The sequence below is a fragment of the Dromiciops gliroides genome, chromosome 1 (assembly GCF_019393635.1).
Source record: "Dromiciops gliroides isolate mDroGli1 chromosome 1, mDroGli1.pri, whole genome shotgun sequence".
NCBI lineage: Eukaryota > Metazoa > Chordata > Mammalia > Microbiotheria > Microbiotheriidae > Dromiciops > Dromiciops gliroides.
In genome coordinates this window covers 9437501-9462801 of record NC_057861.1, presented here as the reverse complement: position 1 = coordinate 9462801, position 25301 = coordinate 9437501, and the positions used below count along the sequence as shown (strand labels likewise).

The window sequence follows — 25301 nt, the reverse complement described above, 5'->3', positions numbered from 1 at the left end:
TAGTGACTGTAAGTTCCTACTTGTATCTGCATTGCCTAGCCCATAGTGGCTGCTTAATAAATGCTTTTTGGGTGATTTGATTTTTCAGGTAGTGAGTGGCCTACAGGGTTTTCCATTTATCATCTTAGCTGGTCTCTTAACTTCCACTGAAATAGATAGTGCAGATGTTTGTGCATCGGCACCATTTACCAAGCATTGCCTTCATTAAGCAGTGTAGTGGTGATGGGGGTAGGGGGGAGACTCACTTAAGACTTTTGATGTAGGGTCTCTGCCTTCAAGTACACTTATATCCGAAGCCTGTTTAATATACATCTAATATCCGTTCACTCCATTTCTGGGAATCCCCCAAATGCTTTACTGTATGGAGTCATTTTCATATCTCTCCTGAGATATGGAGCTGGTGTCTTCATTTTAGAGATGGGAACAGAGAAGTATGAAATAGTAAAGTGACTCATGTAGGCATACAGTGAGTCAGTGATAGATTTGGGTCCTAGTTTTGACTTCTGATTCCCTAATATAGACACTAAGCCAAAATTCTCTTTAATTGGACCTCATTGTTTTTCCCTAAGTACAGAAAGCAATTTGTACTTCCCCTGATGAAGTCAGAGTTTTGAGAATAATTAATGCGAGTTTTTCTCTACTTTTTCCTCTTTTTATCTTCCTTTAAAAAAATTGGTTCATAAAAGGAAAATAGGACAGTGGGGATAAATTAGGTCTATATTTTGAACTGGTGAATCATGGAATGTTAAGAACTAGAGGGAACCTTAGTCATCTAGTCCATCCAGTCCAGCCACTTCATTTTACAAATGAAGAAGCTAAGATCCATGAAGATAGTCTCTTTATATTCATTCCCTGTAGGGAATCTTTTAGAATTCAGCAGAAGTACAGAAGTTCCTTTTGCAAGTCAACTTAGCTACTGCTGAGCTACAGGGAAAGCAGGGAGAGAAGAAACAGGAAACATGATTCAAATTCAGCCCACAATCATTTCTTTTCAAAATAGACATTTAAGGTTAAATTTTAAAATACAACTGTTTTGCCAGATACTTTGCCCTAACGTGAATATATGCTTTGCGTTCCTCTCATTTCTCTCTATCCCTAGCACTTCCCATAGAATGGACATCAGCTCCTCTTAGAAGCTCTTGTGAGCACTCAGGCTCACAAGACATCAAATGTAGGATGAGTTTTATGTAAACAGCAAAGCACATAGTCAGGTCAACAAGCATTTATTAAGTTCCTACTAGGTGCCAAGCTCTGGAGCAAACAAGAAAGGCTCTTTTTTTTTTTTTTTTTAAGAAAGCCTCTTGAGGAACCCACACTCTAATAGGGGAGACAGCATGCATACTACTATGTATAAATGAGATTTATATAGGATAAGTTGGAGAAAATCACAGAGGGGAGGTACTAGCATTCAGGGGCATTAAGAAGGGTTTTTTGTAGAAGGTGGGATTTTATCTGGGACATGAAGAAAACCAGGAGATGAAGCTAAGGAGGGAGACAATTCCAGGCATGGAGGATGGCCAGTGAAAATGGAGTTTGGAGATGGAGTATGGGGTGGGAAGAACAGCAAGGAACTAACAGAAGAGATTCCTTCCTGATTCCCTCCTTCCCTTTCTGCTTGGCTTCCATTTGTCCTTCTCCAAATGTCTTCACAGGAGACAGGACTTAGAATGCCTACCTTGGCGGGGTTACTAGTAAGAGAAAAACCTCAGGGATAACAAAAGTGTCAAGTCCCCTTCCCCAGGCCTCCATTTGTTCCCTAGAGTCCCCAGGGAGCTCTCACTACTGCCCTAGAAGGGAGCCCCAGCCATGGAGAAGAATTTAGAGTTGTTTTTTACTACCCAGTTGCTCACTGTTGTGGCTTAAATTCCTTCCCTGAGTCATTGGAGAAGGGGGGGAAAGAGAAGGGAAGCACTTTACAAATATCTCATTTGATCCTCACAACCTCCTGGGAGGTAGGTGCTGTTATTATTTCCATTTTACAGTTGAGGAAACCAAGGCAGACAGAAGTTAAGTAACCTGTCCAGGGACATGCAGCCAGTGTCTGGGGTTGGATTTGAATTCAGGTCTTCTTGACTCCAGGCCCAGCTCCAGGCTCTATCCACTGCACCACCAGCTGCTATTGTTCTGTTCCTAGAGTTTTCTTTCATCAATACTCCGTTGTCCTATTCCAGTTTTGCTTTTCTAGCTCCTTGCTGAGTTGGGATCTCTCCTGGTGCATATGTTACAGCTCTGTCAAGATGAAATAAACAGGACCAACACAACACGAGGCTATTTGAAATGTTATAACTCTTTCAGCCATGGTAGTACCCTTTCAGACTATCTACTTTTTCCAAGTCCCATAGTCCTCACCTTTCACACTAATGATATCCCAAGCAGCTATGCAGCAGGATGCTCCATCATATTTTCCCATTTTCATTTCTGTTTGGTAGGATGAGTCTTCCCCCCACCCCCCAGCTCCTGTGACAAAGTGTCTCCTACTCACTCAGCATGTCCCAGTAGGTCTTGTGGGTCTGAGGTACCCTCTTTATGCCCTCTCCTGCTTGTCTCCCCATTTCCTTAGCAGTAGCTGGGCCAGGCCATGAAAATCAGCCTGTGCTGTGTGAAAGCACCTAGAACCAAATAAAAGTGGTTTTCCCTATACAGACACTTGGAAGACAGTTGGAAGAGGTAATTGCTACAGTTGTGAAGCTGTGTGTCCCTGCCATATTCCTAAATGGTAAAATTAAATAAATAATGTAAGCAAAACAATTGAAGTAGTGTGACATCATGGCAAAAACTTGGGACTCAGCAGCAGAAGACTAACTTCATATCTGGGTTGCTGCCCTTGGGAAAGTCACTTTCTTTTGGCCTCAGTTTATCCATTTGTAAAATGACATTATACTACAGAATGCCAAAGGTGCCTTCCAGCTCACATATTGTATGAATTTATAAATTCAAGGAAAGAGGATGCTTGCTATAGCTTGGGTAATTTAATTAAAACAGAAATGCAATTCAAGTAATAATGTATTCTTTTCACAGACCTTAGTTTAAAAATCCTTCGAGAAGATAAGAAATGCCCTGCGTCTCTGCAGATTATCAAATGGTAAATAGTTCAAATTCAAAACAAGCTGAACAACAACATTTTTTATCATATCTCAAATAACTGACTAGGCTTTAAATGTTTAGATTAGAAAAACATAGCATAGGCAGATACACATTTAATAGCACTGTCTTATGTTTTAGGATAGGAATCTGGAAAAGGATCCAATTATCCTACTTTCCAGTGCTTTAAGAAAAATGTATTCGTACCAAGAGGAAAGCAAAAAGTCACCCCAAAGGAGTCAAGGGAGTGATCCCTGACTCCCTGGGCTAATCCTGTCTCTCACTCATAGAACTTTATCTACATGCTACAACATGTGTAATAGTCTTGGATTGTGACTGACTAGAAGAAGCAAAGGAGTTAGTGATTAGGGGCTGCTTTGGTCTAATCAATGAGGAAGACATTTTTCTTCTGGGGGGGGTGTCTTTTTTATTTTATTTTATTTATTTTTGCTTTGAGATTGACCCACGTTAAAACTGACCATTTATTTCTTGGCAGGATTCAAGGTTGTTTTGATGCTTTGGAGAAGAAATATGTAAGTCTTTTAAGATTTCTGTTGTGATAAAAAAGGCTCATCTTTTATCGCTTTTCAAACTAGAATGGTAACAAAGATTAGACCCAAGATCTGTGCCTGAATTTACATTCACAGACCAGTTTCCTTTCCAGTAGCTGGTATTAAACGCGTACTTCGGTTTTAAGACGACTTTGTCTCCCCGATGTCTTTACTTGACATCATTCAGAAATCCAATACTCGTTTGCTCCTCATAAACTCATGCCCCTGTTATGACCACAGTTTCCTTTGAAGTCACTGGGAGAGGTCCACAGGATGTGAAACCGAGGAGACAAGAATCTGGAACTTAGCACTTTGAATAGACTCAGAACTGTAGAGACTGAATTTGAAGATAAGAAAGGAAAATTTGCCCCATGGAGGCTGTTTGTGTCTTATTCATGCTGGCAACCAGTATCGGTGCCTATGTACGTGTACGCTGAAAATTGCTTGCGTCACCCCTATAGCTTCCTCAAAGTGCCTGTTCCACATGGAAAAACATTCGGTCACCTGGGAAGTCAATGAGTCTATGTTACCTACCCACTCTGAATAAAACACTGCTAGGCACCAAGCGTGATCCCAAGATAAATAAGGTGTGGTCCTGCCCCTCCAGGAATTTATAATTAAGGCGGGGAGAGGTAAAACATACCCACATGTAAGTATAATACCAGATAGAACTCAAGTGTTCATTTCTGTTGAAGACGATCCAGGTGACTAGTTCACATATTGGAAAGGATGTGGGCACAATCAGGTTCAGGAAGGCAGGCCTCAGAAGGGACAAAGAGCACAGGCCAGCGGATGTCCAGAGTTCACAAATTGGGGTACGTAGTATGATAGGAGGGTGCTTCGAGCCAGACTGTAGAGGGCATTGAATGCTAGGTTTAGGAGTCTGGATTTTGATAAGCAATAGGATCAGTTCTATTGGACATTAGGAGGATGGACAACTCTGGACATGTCTAGATAAAGCCCGGAACGATGGCCAGGAGACCATCACGGTAATACTAATGAGAGGTAATGAGGGCCTAGTGTGGCGGCAGTGGGAATAAAAATGAAAAGACCAGTATGACAGATGTCGTAGGGAAGTAGAGGTCAAAGAGATGAAAGAAGAGAGGCTGAGCTTAAGGGACTGAGCATGGGCTACATTACAGTAGGGAGCTTGGGGGGAGCAGGAACAGGGTGTCCTTTTTTGGGGGTGAGTTCAATTTGAGACAGGCAGATTTGGAGGTAGCAGCAGAAAACTGGTGAGAAAAGACACCTGAGACATAGTCCTGTCCAAAAGTGCTCACGATGTCATCTGGCTGATGGGGCTGGTGGGCATCAAGCACAGATCTCACTCCTGAATTAACCCTCCCTGTCCCTGCTTCCCTGTTTCCTCACACCTGTTTTCTTCCCTTTGACTTTGTTTCCATAAACATCTTAAGTGAGTAAATCTTAAACCAATTGACTGGACCTGAATCAGAGAGATAGTTAGAAGGCATCCAGAATGCCAATTCCCTTTGAGGCTGTGTCTGCACAGAGCTAGCAGATGTGTGGACTGTTAAGATGCTCTGTGGCAGTCAGCCAGCCAGTATTTACTAAGGGCCTACTAGGTGCTAGCTGGTGGGTACATGTGAAGCTGAGGAAGGAAACAATTCCCACTCACAAAGAATATGCCATGCATATTAAAGATATACACATACACATATACATATGTATACATACATATACATATTAAATGCTTATTTCAATTTTAAAACTACTTTGTCTCCCTGATGTCTTTACTTGACATCACTCAGAAATCCAATACTCGTTTGCTTCTCATACGCATACACACATGCATATATGTATACACATGCACACGTATACACACATGCATATACATACACATATACATACTTATACACACATGCATATACATATACATACTTATACACACAGAATGTCCCAAAAGTCTTGGTGCAATGTTAGCTTTAAAAAAAATAGCTAAAATTATATTTACATATTTTTTTGTGTGTCTATAAACCCAATAAATATGGAAACAATAAATAAAAATAAATACAAGGGAGTGGTCTGGGAGGCAGGGCACTAGCAGCTGTGGGGATCAGGAAAGACTAAAAAAAGATGATACTGCATCTTAAAGGAAGAGAAAGACCTCAATGAGGTGGAGGTGAGGCGGGAGAGCTTTCCTGGCTTGGGGCACAGCCAGTGCAGAGGCACAGAGACTGGAGATGGAGGGTCTTGTGTGAGACCAAATCCAGCATGTGGGAGAGAGAGTGATATCTAAAAATGATGAAGGGCTTCGCAAACTAAACAGAGGAGTCTTTACTTGATCCTACGGGAAAGAAGGAGCTACCAGGGCTTATTGAGGCTGAGGGGAGCGACAGGCACTTTGGGAAAATGCTGGAAACGAGTGGGGAGAGCCTGGGGGCAGCAGGGAGAACAGCAGGAAGCTGGAACAGCAGTCTGGTTGCCGGAGGCAACAAGGACCTGAATGAAGATGGTCACGGGCTACGGAGAGAAGGGTAGAAATTGGACTGGCTTGTTTTACTGTTTCCACCAACTGATTGGTTGAATAACTGGCTACTATGGCGTGTGGGGCTGGGTAATGCTTCTGAAGCTCCCGCGGGAAGTGCAGGGTAACTCCAAGAGAGCCATCTTGTCAAAGAGCTCTGTGCAGTTATCTCACTCCCACATGGCCAAGACCCAGTTCTGTTTTCTCCTAAGGGGTCTGAAAGGCCCGGAGATGTGCCTAGAGTGACCCCCTGTGATTGCGGGCTTCCTTCACTGACACGCAGTTATCAGACTGGCCACGTTGTGTCGCTAATGTTCCATCATTAGGTACATGACCTAAGCCCCTGCCTCTTTGGAGCGGTAGTTTTGTGCTCTAAGTTACCAGACAAGTGTTTCTAGGCTACCTTGGCATTTCTATGCTTTTCCAAGGACAGTGGTACTGGCTATAAGATTAGTATTGAGTGGATGAATGCCTTGAATTTACAGTCAGGGAGGAGCTGGGCTCAAAAGCCATCTCAGACACTAGCTGTGTCTGAGGCCTTAGGCAAGGCAATTCAGTCCTCTGCCTCAGTTTCCCTCATCTGTAAAATGAAGGGGTTAAACCCATTGCCTCTGAGATTTTTTTCCAGCTCTAGTTATGTGATCCTATGAATGAAAATCATATTTACTCAGCTTACAATATGTGCCAGACTTAGTGCCAAGTACGGATACAAATACAAAAAGCAGGATAGCCCCTGCCCTCAATGAGTTTAGATAGCACATATAGGGGAGGGAGCAGGTGTTTTGGCTTAAGAAGTCACCTGGATGGGAGCCCTAGGGTGAGTGGCTGACTTGCTCTTTCTGGGAAGGGTGGGATTGACTTGATCATTGTTCTCAGGGCTAGAAGTGGTAAGCTGGGGGCAGAGGGTGATGGAGTGTAGCTCAGTGGGGTCCCCAGAGCAGGAGCTTGAGAACAGGGGACTTGAGCAGCATTCAGGCTGTACACTAACAGTATTAGATCAGGCTTTTATTGTATTTCATGGACATGTTTTAGAGACCTTATTAGATTCACTTTATAGCTGAATCTGTATAAAAAGCAACGGTGTGGTTCTCTGCTTACCCCCATTGTAAATTTCTTAAGGGGCCAGGCTGTGCACATTCTAGTTATTAAATGCTTTGTGTGTGTGTGTGTGTGTGGCAATTGGGGTTAAGTGACTTGCCCAGGGTCACACAGCTAGTGTTAAGTGTCTGAGGCCGGATTTGAACTCAGGTCCTCCTGACTCCAGGGCCGGTGCTCTATCCACTGCGCCACCTAGCTGCCCCTATTAAATGCTTTTTGAATGAATGAGTGAATGACCAGCATAGGGACTGTTCTTTGCTTTTCTTTGTGTCCCCAGCATTTAGCATAGTGCCTGGCACATAGTAGGTGTTTCATAAATGCTTGCTGCCTGCCCCCCCCCTCCCACCTACCTGCCCAAGCCTTCAGATCATCTCCAGAGCCATATTTAATTAAACTAAATTAGATATTTACATCTGTACTAACAGGAGCCCATGAACATGTAGATGCTTACTAACAATTATTTTCTTTCTCATGCAGCTTCACATGGCAGTACTTGCAGTAAGTAAATATTTCAAAACCCACATTTTTTTCTTCCCTTCCTTATTCTTTGGAAGAGGGAGACATCTGACCCTTTTGTGTTTCAAAGTGTATTTATAAGAACTACAAATACATGTTAGCTTCCCTCAGTTGTTGCCAGGGATCCATCCTTGTGAATTTAGATTCAATTGCAGATGTTTTGTCTATTTTTCTTTGGAAATGGCAAAGTTATGTACGTGCTTGAGAATGGGGAGGAATCTGAGAGTGTCTGTTTAACATCTTAAGGTTCGATCTAGCTGAAAGACTCTAAGTAAAACCAGGAAGGCCCATCTGCTTGTGATCAGAGGATCAGCTGATCTCAGTTCAAAGAGACTGGCACATCACTAGAGTGCACTCCTCTGGAGTAAGAAACTCTTGAAGATGGTGGACCAAGCTATAAAGGAAGGGCTAGAAATCTACATGGGTAACACCAATGGGAGAAGTATTGGTAGATAGCCATTATGTATGGAATACTAACTAAATGCAAGTAAACCCTTTGGGTTTAATATATTTAATGTAGGCAGAATAGTATCTTAAAAATAAATTAAATTTTGCTTTTTATTAAAACAGATTTATACAAATCCCAAGGAGCCAGAGGTAAGAAGAAATAACTCTTATGTAAAGCATATTTCCTTAGATATGCTTACTTCGGTTGGAAATATACATAATATAATGTTTGACACGGATAGGCGCTTAGTAAATGCTCATTGATTAATTGATTTACAAGTTGCTTTTCCCCAATAGAATGTACATTTCTGGAGGCTAGAGACTTTTTTTTTTGCCTTTGTATTTCTAGAGCTTACCATTAGCTTCTTGCATCTAGTAGGTGTTCAATTAATGCTTATTCATTTGAACTGGATTTAATTAATTTACCACATAATCAACTGAGCTCTTATTATGCAGACTTGGCCCATGTTGATGCTTGGATAAGAGATCTCAAAAAAAAAGAAAGAAAAAGAAAGAAAAACAAATCCTAGATGCTATTAGAAAAATCCCTGAGCAGTACCTCATTCATTCCATACCACACTGACATAAAGGGATATTAATAATGTTGGAAGTGACATTTTTCAGTAATAAACATGTTTATTTAAATTTTTGAGTTACAAATTCTATTCCTCCCTTCATTCCTTCCTTCCCTCTCCATTCTCTGAGTCAGTAAGCAATCAGAATATAGATTATACACGTGCATCTGTGTAAAACATTACCTTATTAGTCATTTTGTACAAGAAAACCTCAATTAATCGGAATCTGGCTTCCTTTCAGTGTTATTTTGGTTTACATTATGGTAGTCATTGTGTTGGTCCTGGTGTTTTGGGTTTTTTGCTCTGCATTGGTTCTTATAAGTCATACCATTATTTTCTAGATTCTTTATATTTGCTGTTTCTTACAGCAAAATACTATTCCATTAATTCACATAGCAAAATGTGAATTAAAATTTTTTCATCGGTCCTCCAGTCAATGAGCACCCAATTTACTTCCAGTTTTTTGGAGCCTTCTTCCTCCCCTCTCAAAAAAAAGTGCTATTGCAAATATTTTGGTATACATGAAGCCTTTCTATCTTTGACTGCCTTGAATTTTTTTGTGGGGTAGGGCAATGAGGGTTAAGTGACTTGCCCAGGGTCACACAGGTAGTAAGTGTCAAGTATCTGAGGCCAGATTTGAACTTGTCTTCCTGAAGCCAGGGCTGGTGCTTTATCCACTGTGCCACCTAGCTGCCCTGATCGCCTTGAATTTTACGCAGGTGTAAAGGTTCCTGGGTCAAAGGGAATGAATTATTGTACTTTTCTTAGAGGCAGCTGGTGTTAACAGTGGATTAGGCACTGGTGACGGAGTCAGGAAGACCCAAGTTCAAACCTAGACTGAAACACTTCCTAGTGACCCTGGACAACCTCTCTCTGCCCCAGTAAAGATCAAATGAGATCATATTTGTTAAGTGCCTAGTGCAGTGCCCAGCCTGTAGTAGGTGCAAATCCTTTCCCCTTCTTGCATAATTCCAAATTGTTTTCCAGAAAGCTAGGCTCAATTAATTCATTGCTTTCTAAATAAAATATTAATATGTTTATCTTCCCACAGCCCCTTCCCCTGATCCCCCAACACACACTGATGGTTTCCATCTTTTCCTGACTTTGTCACACAGTCAGTGAGGTCTGAGAGATAGAGGGTCATTGGGGAGTCATGAAAACTTAGATTAAAGTCCTGCCATTGACACATACCAGCTGTGTGCCCTGGGCAAGTCCGTTCACATCCTAGCTCCCCAGGCATCTCTCAGAGCCCACAGATCATTTTCCTGGGAACTGCTTTGCAGCCACACCTCCCTACCCCGGCTTGGCTTTGGATCCCTGTATGGGCTTTGGTGATTCTCCTCATTGAAGGTCCTGCCTGTTGAGGCCTTTGCCATCCTGAAGCTGCCATGCAAGGGTGGTGTTAGCTAGCCCTGCCAGCCCAGTGTCAGCCCCCAACTGGAGAAGCATGCTGTCTTGCCAAGTCATTGACAGTCATCTTAAAGAGCCACACAAGCTGAACCCTGGGTCTGCAAGATGACATGCAGTGGTTCTGGCAGGGGGAAAAACTGGTTTGCATAGGCATGGACTTCCAGAATGCAGAAACCAGTTTGACCCCTCTCTACTTCTATTTGTAGAGGAATTTCACAATTTTTGTTTTTGCATTTTTGAGGGGTAGTTTTCTAGACCCTAACTTTCTGATTCACTATCACTGAGTGGTTTCCTTCAGCAGTGGTTATCATATTTCTTTTTCTTTTTCTTTTTTTTACAGGGCAGTGAGGGTTAAGTGACTTGCCCAGGGTCACACAGCTAGTTAAGTGTCAAATGTCTGAGGTTGGATTTGAACTCAGGTCCTCCTGAATCCAAGGCCAGTGCTTTATCCACTGCGCCACCTAGCTGCCCCAGTTATCATATTTCTAATACATGATAGGTGCTCGTTTAAAACATGGAAGCTTGGGGTAGTGAAATGTTGAGTTAATAATGGTGATGAACTAAAGGAGAATCTTATAAAGCAGGCAGAAAAGTATCAAACGAGTGGGCAACAGAGAGTAATGCAGGAAAAAAGGAGCCAGACTCTTCTAATGTAACGTGGTGAAAACTCTCATTTATGCCTCATGAAAAGTATTTTGGAGTCATTGGAGATCATTCTCTAAAGACATCAGCTCAGTGAGCCCTTGCAGCCAAATTGGCCCCATGAGTAGCAACTCATAGAAGCAAGATTTTAATTAGCTGAAGATACTAAGGCATAGAAAGTCCAGTAATTGGTGGGGAACCAGAAAAGAAACCCAGGCAACACGATGCCAAGTTCTCTTCTCAAACTAACTTTGTGGTATGCTCAAACCAAAAGGCATCAGGACTCCCTTGGCCACAGTCCACCATTCCTACCTCACCATCACACTATTAAGAAATCAGGGAATATGGATTTGTTTTCAGTAGAAAGAGGACATACTGAAATGATTATGGTGTCTAATTGAAGTAAATATTCATCTCCAAAAATCTGATGCTGTCTAGTTCAAATCTGGCCTCAGACACTTAACACTTACTAGCTGTGTGACCCTGGGCAAGTCACTTAACCCCAATTGCCTCACTTTAAAAAAAAAAAAAGAAAAGAGAAAGGTACCGCCTCAGGGAGGGGGAGGGGAGGGAAGGAGAATGAAAATTGGAACTTAAAACTATAAATAAAAATGTTTATTACTGAAAAAAAAGAGAGGCAGGGATAGGATTCGTGAAATATTCCTGGGCTCAACCCAACAATCTGCCTCTGACAACAGTCAAGAAAAGCCTCCTGTTTCCTTTGACCTGTTTTCTCATCTTTGCAAGTCTGGAACCCCAAATCTCAGAAAATGATATATCAGAATCATATGATACTGTGAAACAAACATGTAAATGAGAAAACTTAGCCAGCACTTGTGGTAAATAGTCAATTGATAATCTATCAACAAGTATTTATTAAGTGCCTACCATGATGTGTGCTAGGTGATGAAGAAACAATTACAAACAATGAAGTTAATCCTTACTTGCGGAGACTTTACATTCTAACAAAGGAGATAGATACTTCTGTGGATTTGGGATGTTGGCAGTTTCATGGCTGAAATGATGCACATCCATGCCTTCCTCACTCACCTGGTGGACTTACCGTAAACCCACCACAGAATGTGGAGTCTTCCTCTAGAGCAGGGGCTCAACCTGGGGATCTGGGAGCTTGTCTTTTGTTGTTGTTGTTTCAATATTTCTATGATGGTGTTTTATTGTTTCTTTTGTAATCCTATATATTTCGTTTTATGCATTTAAAGACGTTATTCAGGGAGGGGTCCATAGACTAGTAGGAAGGTTTCTGTAGCTCTTTTTGGAAGTAATTTGTCCATTTGTTTCCTTTGCCATTTCTAGAAAGTCACAGAGTTATACCAGTTCAAATTCCAGTACACAAAGGAAGGACCCAAAATGAATTTTGTCAGGTAGACCCTCATTTTAAACATTTAATTAAATTAATTGTAATCAGCCTCAAATATCATTCTTGGAAGGGTTGACACCTAGCAGGGATGGATGAGGTCCAGGAGAGGTTCTCCCTTTGCATCCCCTAGTGTTTCATCACATCGTATTTCTTGAAGACTCTGCCCACAGGGCATAATCAGTAATGGGTCCTACCAAGTCAGAAAGGTTACCAACCTACTCAGACGCCCACAGGGTGATGAAGTTTTCTTTCATGGCCATTCCAAAATACCATCTAAGTTGTAAAGGAGTTGGAGGGAAAACCCACAGAGATGTAATCGAACATTTTTGTGTAGCGGGGTTCTCCACCCTAAGCTTCCAGGGGATTGCCAGGATCCAAGAATGATGACTCTGGGCATTCTCCATAGGGGAGGGTGGTGGGATGGGTGGAAGCATGGCTGCCATAATACCTGAGATCCTGACGTCAAGGAAGGAACAGATGTGATTGAAACAAATAGAAGTTTTTTGAGAATAAGGGACAAGTCACACTCTTCTATTTTCACTCCCACAGTGCATTCAGAAGTTGTGCGAACACACTGTAGGCATTTAATAAAATAATTAGCCGTGTGGCTATATAACAAACACTTGCTCGACAATAATTGTTTAGATTTTATACTTAGATAAATCTATGATCTCATGAGATGCTTCCTCTACTTATGTAGATTATTTTCCATGAATCATAGGATCTGAGTATCGTAGACATGGGAAGCACCATAGAGGCCATGAAGGCCAACTTGGGTGTATTCCCAATATGGTGGGAAACTTCCTCTTATTCATCAATAACAGAAGCAGGTTAGCAGAGATTGAATGCTGGTCAGGGATGTTGCCTTCCAACCCTGAAATTCTCTGACTCTCTAATCTTCTGCTGATATAATAAGTGAAACAGTAGTATTCAAACTTTGGTGGGGAAGGGAAAACTAGGGCTTATTGGTAATTAGAAACCAAGGTTGTGATTTGAATCAGGTGGTTACTTGCATACATCTGCATTATTGGCTCTTCCATTAGAAAATTGAATTCTTGGGGGCAGCTAGGTGGTGAAGTGGATAAAGTACCAGCCCTGGATTCAGGAGAACCTGAGTTCAAATCTGACCCGACACTTAACACTTACTAGCTGTTTGACCCTGGGCAAGTCACTTAACCCTCATTGCCCCACCAAAAAACCAAAAAACCAAAAACAAAACACCAAACCCCAAAAGAAAACAAAACAAACAGAAAATTGAATTCTCCTGGTAGAGAAATGCAATAAAGAGCTAGCTCTTATCTTCCTTCCTTAGTGGTACTGCAGGTGTACCGTGAGTCACAGATGCAACCTTCTCAGGCTGCCAAGGTTCATACAGGGAGACCCTGATAGATGGAGTTCAACATTTTTAGTCGTTCCTGGGAGGGACATATTCAAGTGAGCCAGTTACTGCAGGCGTTGCCTTGCCCATGAGTTATGGAGCTCTGAACACAACTGGAGGACACCCTGTAGAGATATTTCAGAGCTGGAACGGATCTCAAAAATCATCCAGTCCCATGCCCTCATTTCATAGACAAGGACGCAGAAGCCCAAAGAGGCTCATTGGGGAACCAGGACTAGACTCTGGGGCTGCAGATTCCTAGCCTGCCGTTCTTTCTGCTTGACCAGAGTCAGTGCTACACTACAGTGGACCATGGGACTTCAGCAGTGTGGGATCCCCTCCAACAGTGTAGATTACTGTGGCCCACATCTCCCCACAAGTGTCCGCCACAGTGCATACTCTCAATAGGAACCTGTAAATAAAATATTTAAAAATCAAATTCTAATCAAACTATGTAAGGGCCTTGCTATTTCAATATGTCGAGTCAATCAATTTTTATTAATGCTTAGTCTGTGCTAGACATTCTGCTAAGGGTTGGGGATACAGATGCAAAAAAGACAGTCCCTTGGGGAGCTTATAATATAAGGAGGGAAGACAACACAGCAAAGAAAACTGAAAAGGTGGGAGGGGGTATTGCAGAGAAGTCAAGGAAATCCAAAATGAGGGTGACTGGGTGGGAAAGGAGGGGGATCCAGTCCTACTAATCCTTTTGCAAAGCAAAAAATCCCCCATAAAGAGAACAATTGTTTCAATATTTGGTAAATTGGCACAAACGTATCCCAATATCTTATTTATAAGGACTTTGTCCCATAGCAAAAATGACTGTTCCTCTTGGAAGCGAATGCCAACATTTCCTGTTTCTGAGAATCCCCCCCCCCTTCTGCTTTGGTCATAGCACAAATACCAGCTTTGATAGTGGGACAAGAAGTGAAGAGATCAAGAAAGCCTGCGTCCTCCTCATCCGTAAGCTGTATGTCCTGATGCAGAATCTCGGCCCTCTTCCCAATGACATCACATTGACTATGAAGCTCTACTACTACAACGAGGGTAGGTGGAGGCCTGTGCAGGCAGTTAATTTCCTTTCCTTGGAAGTTCTTGTATGACAGACGGGGCCTGGTGTAGCATCCTGAAGACTAAGGTGAAGAGCCCACACTGACTCCACTGATTGTTTTCTCGTTTCACTTTGCAGTAACACCTAACGAGTACCAGCCCCCTGGTTTCAAGGAAGGGCAAAGTGCCCAGAACCTTCTATTTGAGGGAGATCCCGTCAGCCTGAAGTTAGGCTTTGTTTCCACCAATTTTCACAGTATCAAAGTGAAAATCATTACGGAGAGCCAGAGGATGATAAATATGGGCAGCAATCTGCTTCAGGAGAATAGCATCACTGAGATCTCCCATCAAGGTCTGGACTGTGATGAAGAGGAAGAGGAAGGCAGCGTTAGTGTAAGAAAAGGCTTACAAAGCTTCCCTTCCCTTCGTTCCCTCCGTTTCCCAAATGTGTACAGATACCGTGGTCCCCTCCTAGATGCTATGGAAGGGGCCAAGGAAAAACGTAGAGCAGACGCGAATTTTGGCCTCAAGGAGTGGGCAGACTTATTTTTAAACGGCAATTTTCTTTAAGAGAGAAGTATAGTTGGCATGATGTCCAATTGTTCATGCCTACAAAAAGCCTTTTGATAAGTTATTCTTATTAGATATCTTAACTAGACATGGAAAATTTTAATTATTTTTCAAAATTTCACTTGTAGCTGGCAGATTTACAGTTCTGTCTTCATGAACATAGAGTGTGAATTTCCATCGCATTAAGAGATGTGAGGGAGACTTTCCAGGCTTCTCAGGTTGGGAGCCATGGGAAGGGCCTGGGATTCTCTTTGCAGGAAACTTAAGAATAGTTTGGCAGTCAGGCAGTCAATAACATAGCTCCTAATATATATATATATATATATATATATATATACACACACACACATATATATATATATATATATATGCCAAGCACTGTGCTAAGAAATGGGTGTACAAAGAACATGCAAACAACTGTGTATGAACAAGCCTATACAGCATTTGTTGTTGTTCATTTGTTTCAGTTGTGTGTGACCCTTTGCAATCCTATTTGGGTTTTTTTTGGCAGAGAATGGTTTGCCATTTCCTTCTCCAGCTCATTTGACAGACGAGGAAACTGGAGCAAACAAGGTTAAGTGTCTTGCCCAGGTTCACACAGTTATTAAGTGTCTGAGGCCAGATTTGAACTCATGAAGATGGGTCTTCCTGACTCCAAGCCATCTGGATGCCCAATATACAGAATAAATAGGAAATGGTCAGCAGAGGGAAGGCACTAGAAATAAGAAGGGTTGGGAAAGGCTTCCTGCAGGAAGATGGGTTAGTTGGAACTGAAAGGGAGCCCGGGAAGCCAAGAGGTAGAAATAAGGAGGGAAAGTGTTCCAGGTACGGTGGACAGCCAGAGGATACAGAGTTAGGAGATGAAGGGCCTTGTTCAAAGAACAGCCAGGAGACCAGGGTCACTGGAGCAAAGGTTACATGGCAGGAGTAAGGGGTAAGCATAGTTCTTAGGGCCAGGTTATGAAGGGCTTTGAACATCAAACGGGATTTTAAATTTGATCTTGGGGGCAATAGAAAGCCATTGAAGTTTATTGAGTGGGGGATGGGGGAGAGGGTGGCGATTTGGTCAGACAAGGACTTTAGGAAAATCACCTTGGTGGCCGAATGGTGGATGGACTGGAGTGGGGAGAGACAAGGCAGACGGAGTCACCAGCAGCGACAGCAGCACTCAGGGCTTGAGGTGATGAGGGCCTGTGCCAGGTGGGGCAGTGTCAGAGGGGAGAAGGGGATGTATTTGAGAGGTCCCACAAAGGTGAAGTCTATAGGCCTCCACAACAGCTTGAGTATGGGGGGTGTGAGAGAGTGAAGAATCCAAGAGGACTTCTGGGTTTCCAGGGACTGGGAAGGTGCCGTTGACAGTAATATGGATGTTTGGAAACAGAGGTGGAAAGAGAATGAGGTCAGTTTCACACATATCAGTTTCAAGGGGTTCGCTTGACATATAGTTTGAGACGTCTGAAAGGCAGTTGAAGATGGGGCATTGGAAGTCAACAGGGAGGTTAGGGCTGGATAAAGAAATTAAATTATCAGCGTAGAGATGGTAGTCACAAAGGGCAGAAGAAATGGAAGGGATGGAAAGATCGAGTGGGGGAGACATGAGGTTGTTTGTAGGCAGGAGGGAAGTGGCCAGGAGACAAAGAGAGATTGGAAATAAATGAAAGAGTCAGGATGGCAGAGGGAGCCTGTTGGAGGAGACAGATGGAATGGAGCCATGTGTGTAGGTAGAGGCATTTGTCTTGGTAAGGAGAGGATCCACTTCTTCATGTGAGACAGGGGTGAGGGAGAAGAATGGGGAAGGCACCTGAGTGATAGGAGATGAGGAAGAGGGGAGAAGAGGGAGTTCTGTAAAAATATGAGATTCTCAAGGTTTTCAGCTGAGAAAGTGGAAGGAGGGGGAGCCACGGGAGGTTTGAAGACGGATAAAAAGGTGTGGATGAGCCACTGTGGACACTTACCTACCTGGGGGTATTTATGTAGTTTTGCTTAAAATTTAAAGAATATACCAGAGGATTTCTGAAGATTCTTTCCAAAGCATTTTGTCCTAGATTGTCTTATTTATCAAATTTTGGTCTTAATTCAACATTAAGATTGAATTAAACCAACAGAGTGGTCCTCCCTGTCCCAATTTACTTTTTTTCTTTTTAAGATTTAAGGTGGGGGGAGTGTTATTGATGCCTATGTTTTTACATCACACTCTTCTCTGAATAAACACAGCTAGGCTGCCACTGACACAAACCCATGTATACTATGTGGCTCCTCAGGGTGGCATGTATTCAAAGCTGATGAGTGAGATTTAAGCGTTTTATTCCTCTCAGGATTTTGTGTGGATTCTCTTCTTTCTTACCAATGGATGAATTACTTTACTAACATATTCTTTCTTGAAATCTTTCTTTACTGTGCACTACTTTCTGAAGTGATTCCATAAGTGGTTTAATACTAAGTGGAACCCATTGTTTCAGCTCTTCCAAGATGGAAGCATGTTCAGTGGTTTCCTGTTCGTCTTTGTCCTTTGGAATAGTTCTGAAAGACAGTTGAATTTTAAGCAGTATTTGTCCCAAGGACATTCCCACTAGGACTGTGGGCCATGGCTGAGTGCCCATTTCTAGGGGCCTGCGGTATTGCAACATCAGTGTCCATTCATTCACAAGACTAGGTTTTCCCAATGAGAACTTTAGAATATGCATTTGTGTTATTCATATTAAGATGTAGGTTAAGCATTAAGCTGTTGTGAGAAAAATTGTTAGTATCAAATATAGATTTTAGTTATACTAAAAGCATTTGATTCTCTTTGCTTAGTTGTAGTTCTAAATTTGAATGCTTCAAGTTACTGCTTTCTTATTACAGATTTGGCTCCATTTTATTTTCAAAGTATCTGGGGACAAATTGTTGAGTTTATAATTGCTTCTTCAATATTATGCTATTATGAAATTTCTATTGTAGTCCTACTCTGATCCCTCATCATGGGTTCTCAAAGGCTCTCTGACTGTTTCTCCTGTGCTAGAAAGGCTTTGGGTAAGGTTTGGCCAACAGAATGGGACTACATTCTGAAGACCAGGCTGGCTCAATATGGAAAGGCTTACCATCATTATACTGACAACTTGGAGGTAAATTTCTTTGTCATGGCAACTCATGAAAGTGTAACGATTGGAATGATGCCACCTGCTGGAGACTTACTGTAGAAGAGTTCTGCCCATGAAGCGAAGGTCTTTGAGGGCAAGACCAGGAGTCAGGAAGTGACGCGGCCTAGTGGGAGGAGGAAGGAAGAGACTGGTGCTCAGTCTCGGGCTCTTTCCTTTGGACTCTGGTGGAGAGTGGAGCTAGAAATGTGCTCTCCCTTTAATAGATAGGAATTTAGGCCTTTTTCTCTCTCTTTACCAAATTCTTATTCTCCTTAATAAATGCTTAAAAGTCTAACTCTTGCTAAAGCTTATAATTTATTGGCGACCACTCACTAGATATTTTAGACAGACTAGCTAGAATTTTAGCCCTTAACAAAAGACAGTTTTGTTGTGATTTTACATTGTTTATTTGGTATTTTGTTGATTTGATTTTATTTCTCTTGTGAAAAATCAGATCAACTAAAGGTTTATTTATCAATTTTGTTAGTCTTTTCAAAGAACCAGCTCTTAGTTTTATATATCATTTCTATATGTTTTTGAGGGGGACTTCTAGTTTATCTCTTTTCCCTCTAACTTTTTTTTTTTTGGTGAGGCAATTGGGGTTAGGTGACTTGCCTAGGGTCATACAGCTAGTAAGTGTTAAGTGTTAAGTGTTTGAGGCCAGATTTGAACTCAGGTCCTCCTGACTCCAGGGCCGGTGCTCTATCCACTGCGCCACCTAGCTGTCCCCCTCTAACTTTTAATACCACATTTGCCCTTATTTTTGGTTTTTATTTGGTAGCTTTCTACTTTTTAAAAAATGCATTTCATTGATCCTTCTTTTTTCTATTTCATGAATGTATATTTGTAGGGATAGGATTTTTCTCCCTGAGAACTGCTTTAACTATATCCCAGAAATTTTAGCATGTTGTTACATCAGTATCATTTTCTATCACATAATTATTGTTTTGTTTGTTTTTGATTAGTTCTTTGAACTACTCATTATTTAGTATTTATTGTTAAATTTCCACTTGTTTGTGTTTGTGTTTACATAACAGTATTCTTACTACATTATAGACTGTGCAACATATTTACTTTTATTGCCTTTTCACATTGCTTTGCAATATCTCTGTGCCCTAATACATGGTCAAGTTTTGCAAAAATTCCATGTGATACTGAGAAATATATATATATATATATATATATATATATATATATATATATATACATATATGTTATTTTGTAGTCCTATTTAGAAGATGCCTTGTAACTCTGGTTTCTCCAGCTATTTGTATCGTTTTACATTTCCCCTTTTGTTTATCTTTCTGTTAGACTTACCCAAATTTAGAACTAAATCTCTGAATGGCTTCTCTGTTGTTAATTTGTTGTTGTTGGTTAATGTATTCATTTACCTTTCTTGTATTTCTGTTGTCTGGGCTCTTTGAGAAGTGAAGAATTTCTTCAGGTTTGGTTTTCTACCTAGGAATTTTTCAAATGCCTCTTTAAAAAAAAATTAAGTCAGGCAGCTAGGTGGCACAGTGGATAAAGCACTGGCCTTGGATTCAGGAGGATCTGAGTTCAAATCCAGCCTTAGACACTTGACACTTAACTAGCTGTGTGACCCTGGGCAAGTCACTTAACCCTCATTGCCCTACAAAAACAAAAACAAAAACCCCAAAAAAACAACAACAAAAAAATTAAGTCAATCTTTTTTCATTTATGGTTACACTCAGATTTGGAGGGCAGGTCTCCCAGGCCCCCTTGTTCTTTGGACACATTATTCTATTTTCTTTTGCTGTTTCTGGTGGGTGCAAAATTGCCTTTCCTTCATATTGGAAGTTTTTCCCCAGATCACTTGCAGAATACCTATGTCAGTGAAATTCTTAAACTTTTCTTCTTGGGTTTAGGATTTCCTCAAGCCCCATTTTTCAGAGTCACGTGTCCTGGGGAGAGGGAAAGGTGGCTCTCAGGCCTTTATTCCACTTTACTGTATAGTGTTATCTGCTGGGAATGAAGGAGTCCTTTCTCCCTGCACATGGCAGAAAAGAGTGAGACTGTCCCAGTCAGGTAGTTTTAACCATGGAACCACTTCCAGAAGATTGCGACTCATCTGTGCCTGCCCAGCCTTATGTGACTCTTATTTGTGTCCTCCCATATGTTCACCATGTAGGTTCCAACCACATTTGGAAAGCCTTCTTGGATTTCTTTTGACATTATCAATATATTGGTGGATCATTTTGACTGCCTTCCTGACATCTCCTGCCTAATCATAGTTGGAAAAGATATGACCATTATCTAATTGTTTTTTATAATGTAACCTTTTACATTTAGACCATTTTTCCATTTGGAAATGTTGTATAGTGTAAGGTACTAGTCTAAACCTGTGTTTCTGCCAGATTGCTTTCCAGTTTTCTCAGAAGTTTTTCTTAAATAAAGAATCTCTTTCACAATATTTTGTTTTCTTGGGTTTATTAAACCCTGAGCTGCGGTTGCCAGTTCTCATTTGTTTCCAATTCTTCTTCTTTTTTAAAAAAATCTATTTATTTATTTAAAGTTTTGAGTTCCAAATTCTCTCTCTCATTTCCTCCCTCCCTCCCTTCCAGGGGGTAGTAATTACCACCCTAAGGTGGTAAGCAATCAGATATAGGTTATACATGTGCAATTATGTAAAACATTACCATATTAGTTATTTTATATAAAAAGACTCAAATAAAAAAAAAATAACATGCTTCATTTTGTGTTCAATCAATATCAGTTCTTTCTCTGGAGGTGGATAGTATGCTTCATCATTAATCCTTTGGATTGTCTTAGACCATTGTATTGCTGAGAGTAGTTAAGTCATTCACAATTACTCATAGAACAATAATGCTGTCACTGTGTACAATGTTCTCCTGGTTTTGTTCATTTCAATATACATCAGTTCATATTAGTCTTTCCAGGTTTTTCTGAAATCATCCTGCTTGTCATTTTTTTATAGCACAATAATATTCCATTACCATCATATACCACAGCTTGTTTAGTCATTCCCCAATTGATGGACATTTCTTTGATTTCCAATTCTTAGCTACCACAAAGAGTTGCTATAAATACTTTTTTGTACAAATTTTTCCTTTTCTCTTTTTCACAGTTACTATTGCTGTTTCCCTTCATCCTCCAATTATTCTTAATCTAGTAAATTCTATTGATTTACTTTTCTAGTTTTTAACCAGTGCCAAATAGTTTTGATAATTTCTGCTTTCTAATATGATTTGGGAGCTGGTAAGGCAAGGTATCCATGCTTATTTTTCTCATTATTTCCCATTCTCCGTCTTTTTTCCTTTGCATTAATTTTTTTTTTTTGGTGAGGCAATTGGGGTTAAGTGACTTGCCTAGGGTCACACAGCTAGTAAGTGTTAAGTGTCTGAGGCTGGATTTGAACTCAGGTCCTCCTCCAGGGCTGGTGCTCTATCCACTGTGCCACCTAGCTGCCCTCCCAATTTACTTTGATTCCACCTGGCCATACTGTATACCCTGTGTGATATATTGCTGTAATCTCCTTGTTAGTTTTAAAAATGTTTGCATCAATTTTCATTAGAGAAATTTTTCTTTCTCTGTATTTGCTATTCCGGGTTTAGGTATCAGCACCATATTTGTGTTGTAAAAGGAATTTAATAGGACTCCTTCTTTGCTCATTTTCACAAACAGTTTATATATAGTATTGAAATTATTGTTCTTTAAATATTTGGTAGAATTCACTTGTGAATTCATCTGGTCTTGAGGATTGTTTTGCTTAGGGAGCTTGTTGATAGCTTGTTCAATTTATTTTTCTAAGATGGGGTTATTTAAGCATTCTATTTCCTCTTCTGTTAATCTGGGAAATTTATGTTTTTGTAAATATTCATCAATTTCACTTAGATTGTTAGATTTATTGTCATATAATTGGGCAAAATAAATCCCAATAATTGCTTTAATTTCTTCTTCATTGGTAGTGAATTCACCCTTTCATTTTTGATACTTGTAAATTGGTTTTCTTCTTTCTTTTTAAAAAAATCAAATTAACCAAGGATTTATTTATTTATTCATAAAGCCAGTTCCTGGTTTTATTTATTAGTTCAATGATTTTCTTACTTTCAATTTTATTAATCTCTCCTTTTATTTTCGGGATTTCCAATTTGGTGTTTGAGGATTTAAATTTGTTCTTTTTGTAGTTTTTATAGTTGCATGCCCAATTTATTGATTTGCTCTTTCTCTATTTTATTGATATAAGCATTTAGAAATATAAATTTTCCCCTAAGTACTGTTTTGGCTGTATCCCATAAATTTTGGCATGTTGTCTCATTGTCATTCTCTATAATGAAATTATTAATTGTTTCTATGATTTGTTCTTCAATTCATTCATTTTTTAGGATTAGATTGTTCAGTTTCCAATTAATTTTTGATCTATGTTTCCATGGATCTTTATTGAATATGATTTTTTTTTCAGGTGGGGCAATAAGGGTTACGTGACTTGCCCAGGGTCACATAGTTATTAAGTGTCAAGTGTCTGAGGCTAGATTTGGACTCAGGTCCTCCTGAATCCAGAGCTGGTGCTTTATCCATTGTGCCATCTAGCTGCCCCTTGAATGTGATTCTTATTGCATTATGATCCAAAAAAATTCGTTTAATATTTCTGCTTTTCTGCATTTGATTGTGAGGTTTTTCTGCCCTAACACATGGTCAACTTTTGTTTAGGTGCCATGTACCACTGAGAAAAAGGTATATTCCTTTTTATTCCCATTCATTTTTTCCCACAGGTCTATCATATCTAACTTTTAAATTCCATACTCCTTAACTTCTTTCTTGTTTATTTTTGGTTAAATTTGTTTAGTTCTGACAGAGGAAAGTTGAGGTCCCCCATTAGTATAGTTTCACTATTTCCTCTTGTAACTCATAAGAATTTGGATACTATACTATTTCATGTATACATGTTTAGTATTGATATTGCTCTATTATCTTTGGTACCTTTTAGCAAGATGTTTTCCCTGCTTATCTCTTTTAATTAGATCTATTTTTGCTTTTGCTTTTTCAGAGATCATAATTGCTAACTCTGCTTTATTTTTAAAAATCACCTGGAGCATAATGGACCAATCTATAATTTTTATGCCTTGGCACAGGATTAATTTTTATAAGAACATGCTGAAAAATAAGTATATTCTTTTTTATTCCCATTCATAATCCACAGTAGGTCTACCAAATCTAGTTTTTCCAGCAATCTTTTCAGATAAGTTCCTTCTAGCTTTTTCCCATTATATTTATTAAGTTCTGAAGGAGAAATATTTAAAAACTACCTATCATTATTATTTTAATATCAAGACATTTTTCATTTTGATTAGTTTTTCCATTAAGCACTTAAACATTATGCAAACTAGTCCATATGCATTTAATAATAATACTGTTTTAGTATCTATGGTGCCTGTACCTTTGAGCATAATGTAGTTACCCTGTTTGACTCTCTTCATAATATCTATTTTTATTGTTACCTTATCTGAAATCATATTTGTAACTCTTACCTTTTTGAAATTGCCTGAAGCAGAATACATTTTATTCCACTACCTCATGTGAATTGTAAATGTCTTTATTTTTAAAAAAGAATTAAATGAATTTCTAGGTTCTCTCTTCTAATGTCATTTTCTTCTGTTTAAACGGCAGGTTTACTCCATTTACATTCAGGGTTATGATTGTTAAGTTGTGCTTCCTTCCATCAAAATTTGTTATATTAGGTTTTTTCCTTTTTAAATAGCATTAGGCCCCTATAGTTTGTTTTACTTGCATTCATTTGTCTGTTTCTAATTTTCTTTTCCCCAACCCTGTCCTCCTTCCTCTCACCCTAATCCTAGATTCCTTGGGCCTACATTTATTGTTATTCTTTCTCTTTTGTACTCTTCCCTTTTTCAGACTGATAATTTTTTCTCATGTCATGCCCCAGTTATCTCGTCTCTTCATCTGAATGGCATTCATCTGTAGTACTCCTCTCCAAGAAGCATTCATTCACTTCATCTACTTCTCTACTCCTTTCCTCTTGCAGGACCATTTCCTACTGGACTTTGCACATACTTTTTGTTTCTTTGTTTGTTTTTGTTTTTTTCCTCTAGATGACCCTCATTCAAGGTAAAACTTCTGACAAACAGTTGCTTTACCCTTTCCTTTTCTTAGCCCAGATAAGAATGTGTGTCTAGATTTCTATTCTCTCCCATATCCTACTTTCTTCATATCTTTGTTTGAAAAAAATTCAGCTGTGGAATCCTATTCCAGAAAAAGTAATTCATGAAGGCAATGTAGTGGGATAAATTGGCCAATGAAGGGCCAGTCCTTTGTGCCTGTGTTTCAGTCTAGGCCACCAGGTGGAGACTTGGCAGAATCCATTTTCCAACTCTGATGAGCCAGGTTGGTACTATCAGTTGACAAAAAGACTTCTAATTAACTATGGAAGCAGAACTGAGTGTGCATACAAAAGGGGTGGTCAGCCCACTTTTCAGTCTCTTTCCTTCACACTATGAAGAGTCAGGACTCTTTTGAGGTACTAGGTGGGAGTCAGGGCAGCTATCCCCAGTTCTTTTGTTTTGTTTTGTTTTGTTTTGCAGGGCAATGGGGGTTAAGTGACTTGCCCAGGGTCACACAGCTAGTAAGTGTCAAATGTCTGAGGCCGGATTTGAACTCAGGTCCTCCTGAATCCAGGGCCGGTGCTTTATCCACTGCGCCACCCAGCCGCCCCTCCCCAGTTCTTTTGACTATGCAGCCAACTAGAAGACTTTTTTGTCATCACACAGTAACAACCCTAGAGCCGTCATGACCAGAATCCAACTTTCCCCATGTGTCTGCATGGGCATTTGGCCTGAAGTCATGTAGAAGGGTTATTTATGCCCCCATTGGCTAGTCCATCCTATCACACTCTTCTGTCAAATCAAAGATTTGCTGTCCTCTGCAGATCACTGGAGTGGGTTTTCAACTCATTGTCCGTATCTCCAATCCATAAAATTTCTTTGAAATCCTGGAGTGACATAGTA

The 25301-nt window shown here is 40.3% G+C and overlaps 1 protein-coding gene across 1 annotated transcript in view; it reads left to right on the top strand.

Moving 5' to 3' along the window:
* Positions 1-25301, top strand: part of HORMAD2 (HORMA domain containing 2) — a 70849-nt gene that overhangs the window by 5339 nt on the left and 40209 nt on the right. The window contains exons 3-10 of the mRNA XM_043978399.1: positions 3019-3082; positions 3578-3614; positions 7693-7713; positions 8302-8328; positions 12120-12186; positions 14450-14608; positions 14751-14998; positions 17658-17660. Coding sequence (XP_043834334.1) covers positions 3019-3082; positions 3578-3614; positions 7693-7713; positions 8302-8328; positions 12120-12186; positions 14450-14608; positions 14751-14998; positions 17658-17660 — 626 coding nt within the window. The remainder of the gene's footprint in view (positions 1-3018; positions 3083-3577; positions 3615-7692; positions 7714-8301; positions 8329-12119; positions 12187-14449; positions 14609-14750; positions 14999-17657; positions 17661-25301) is intronic.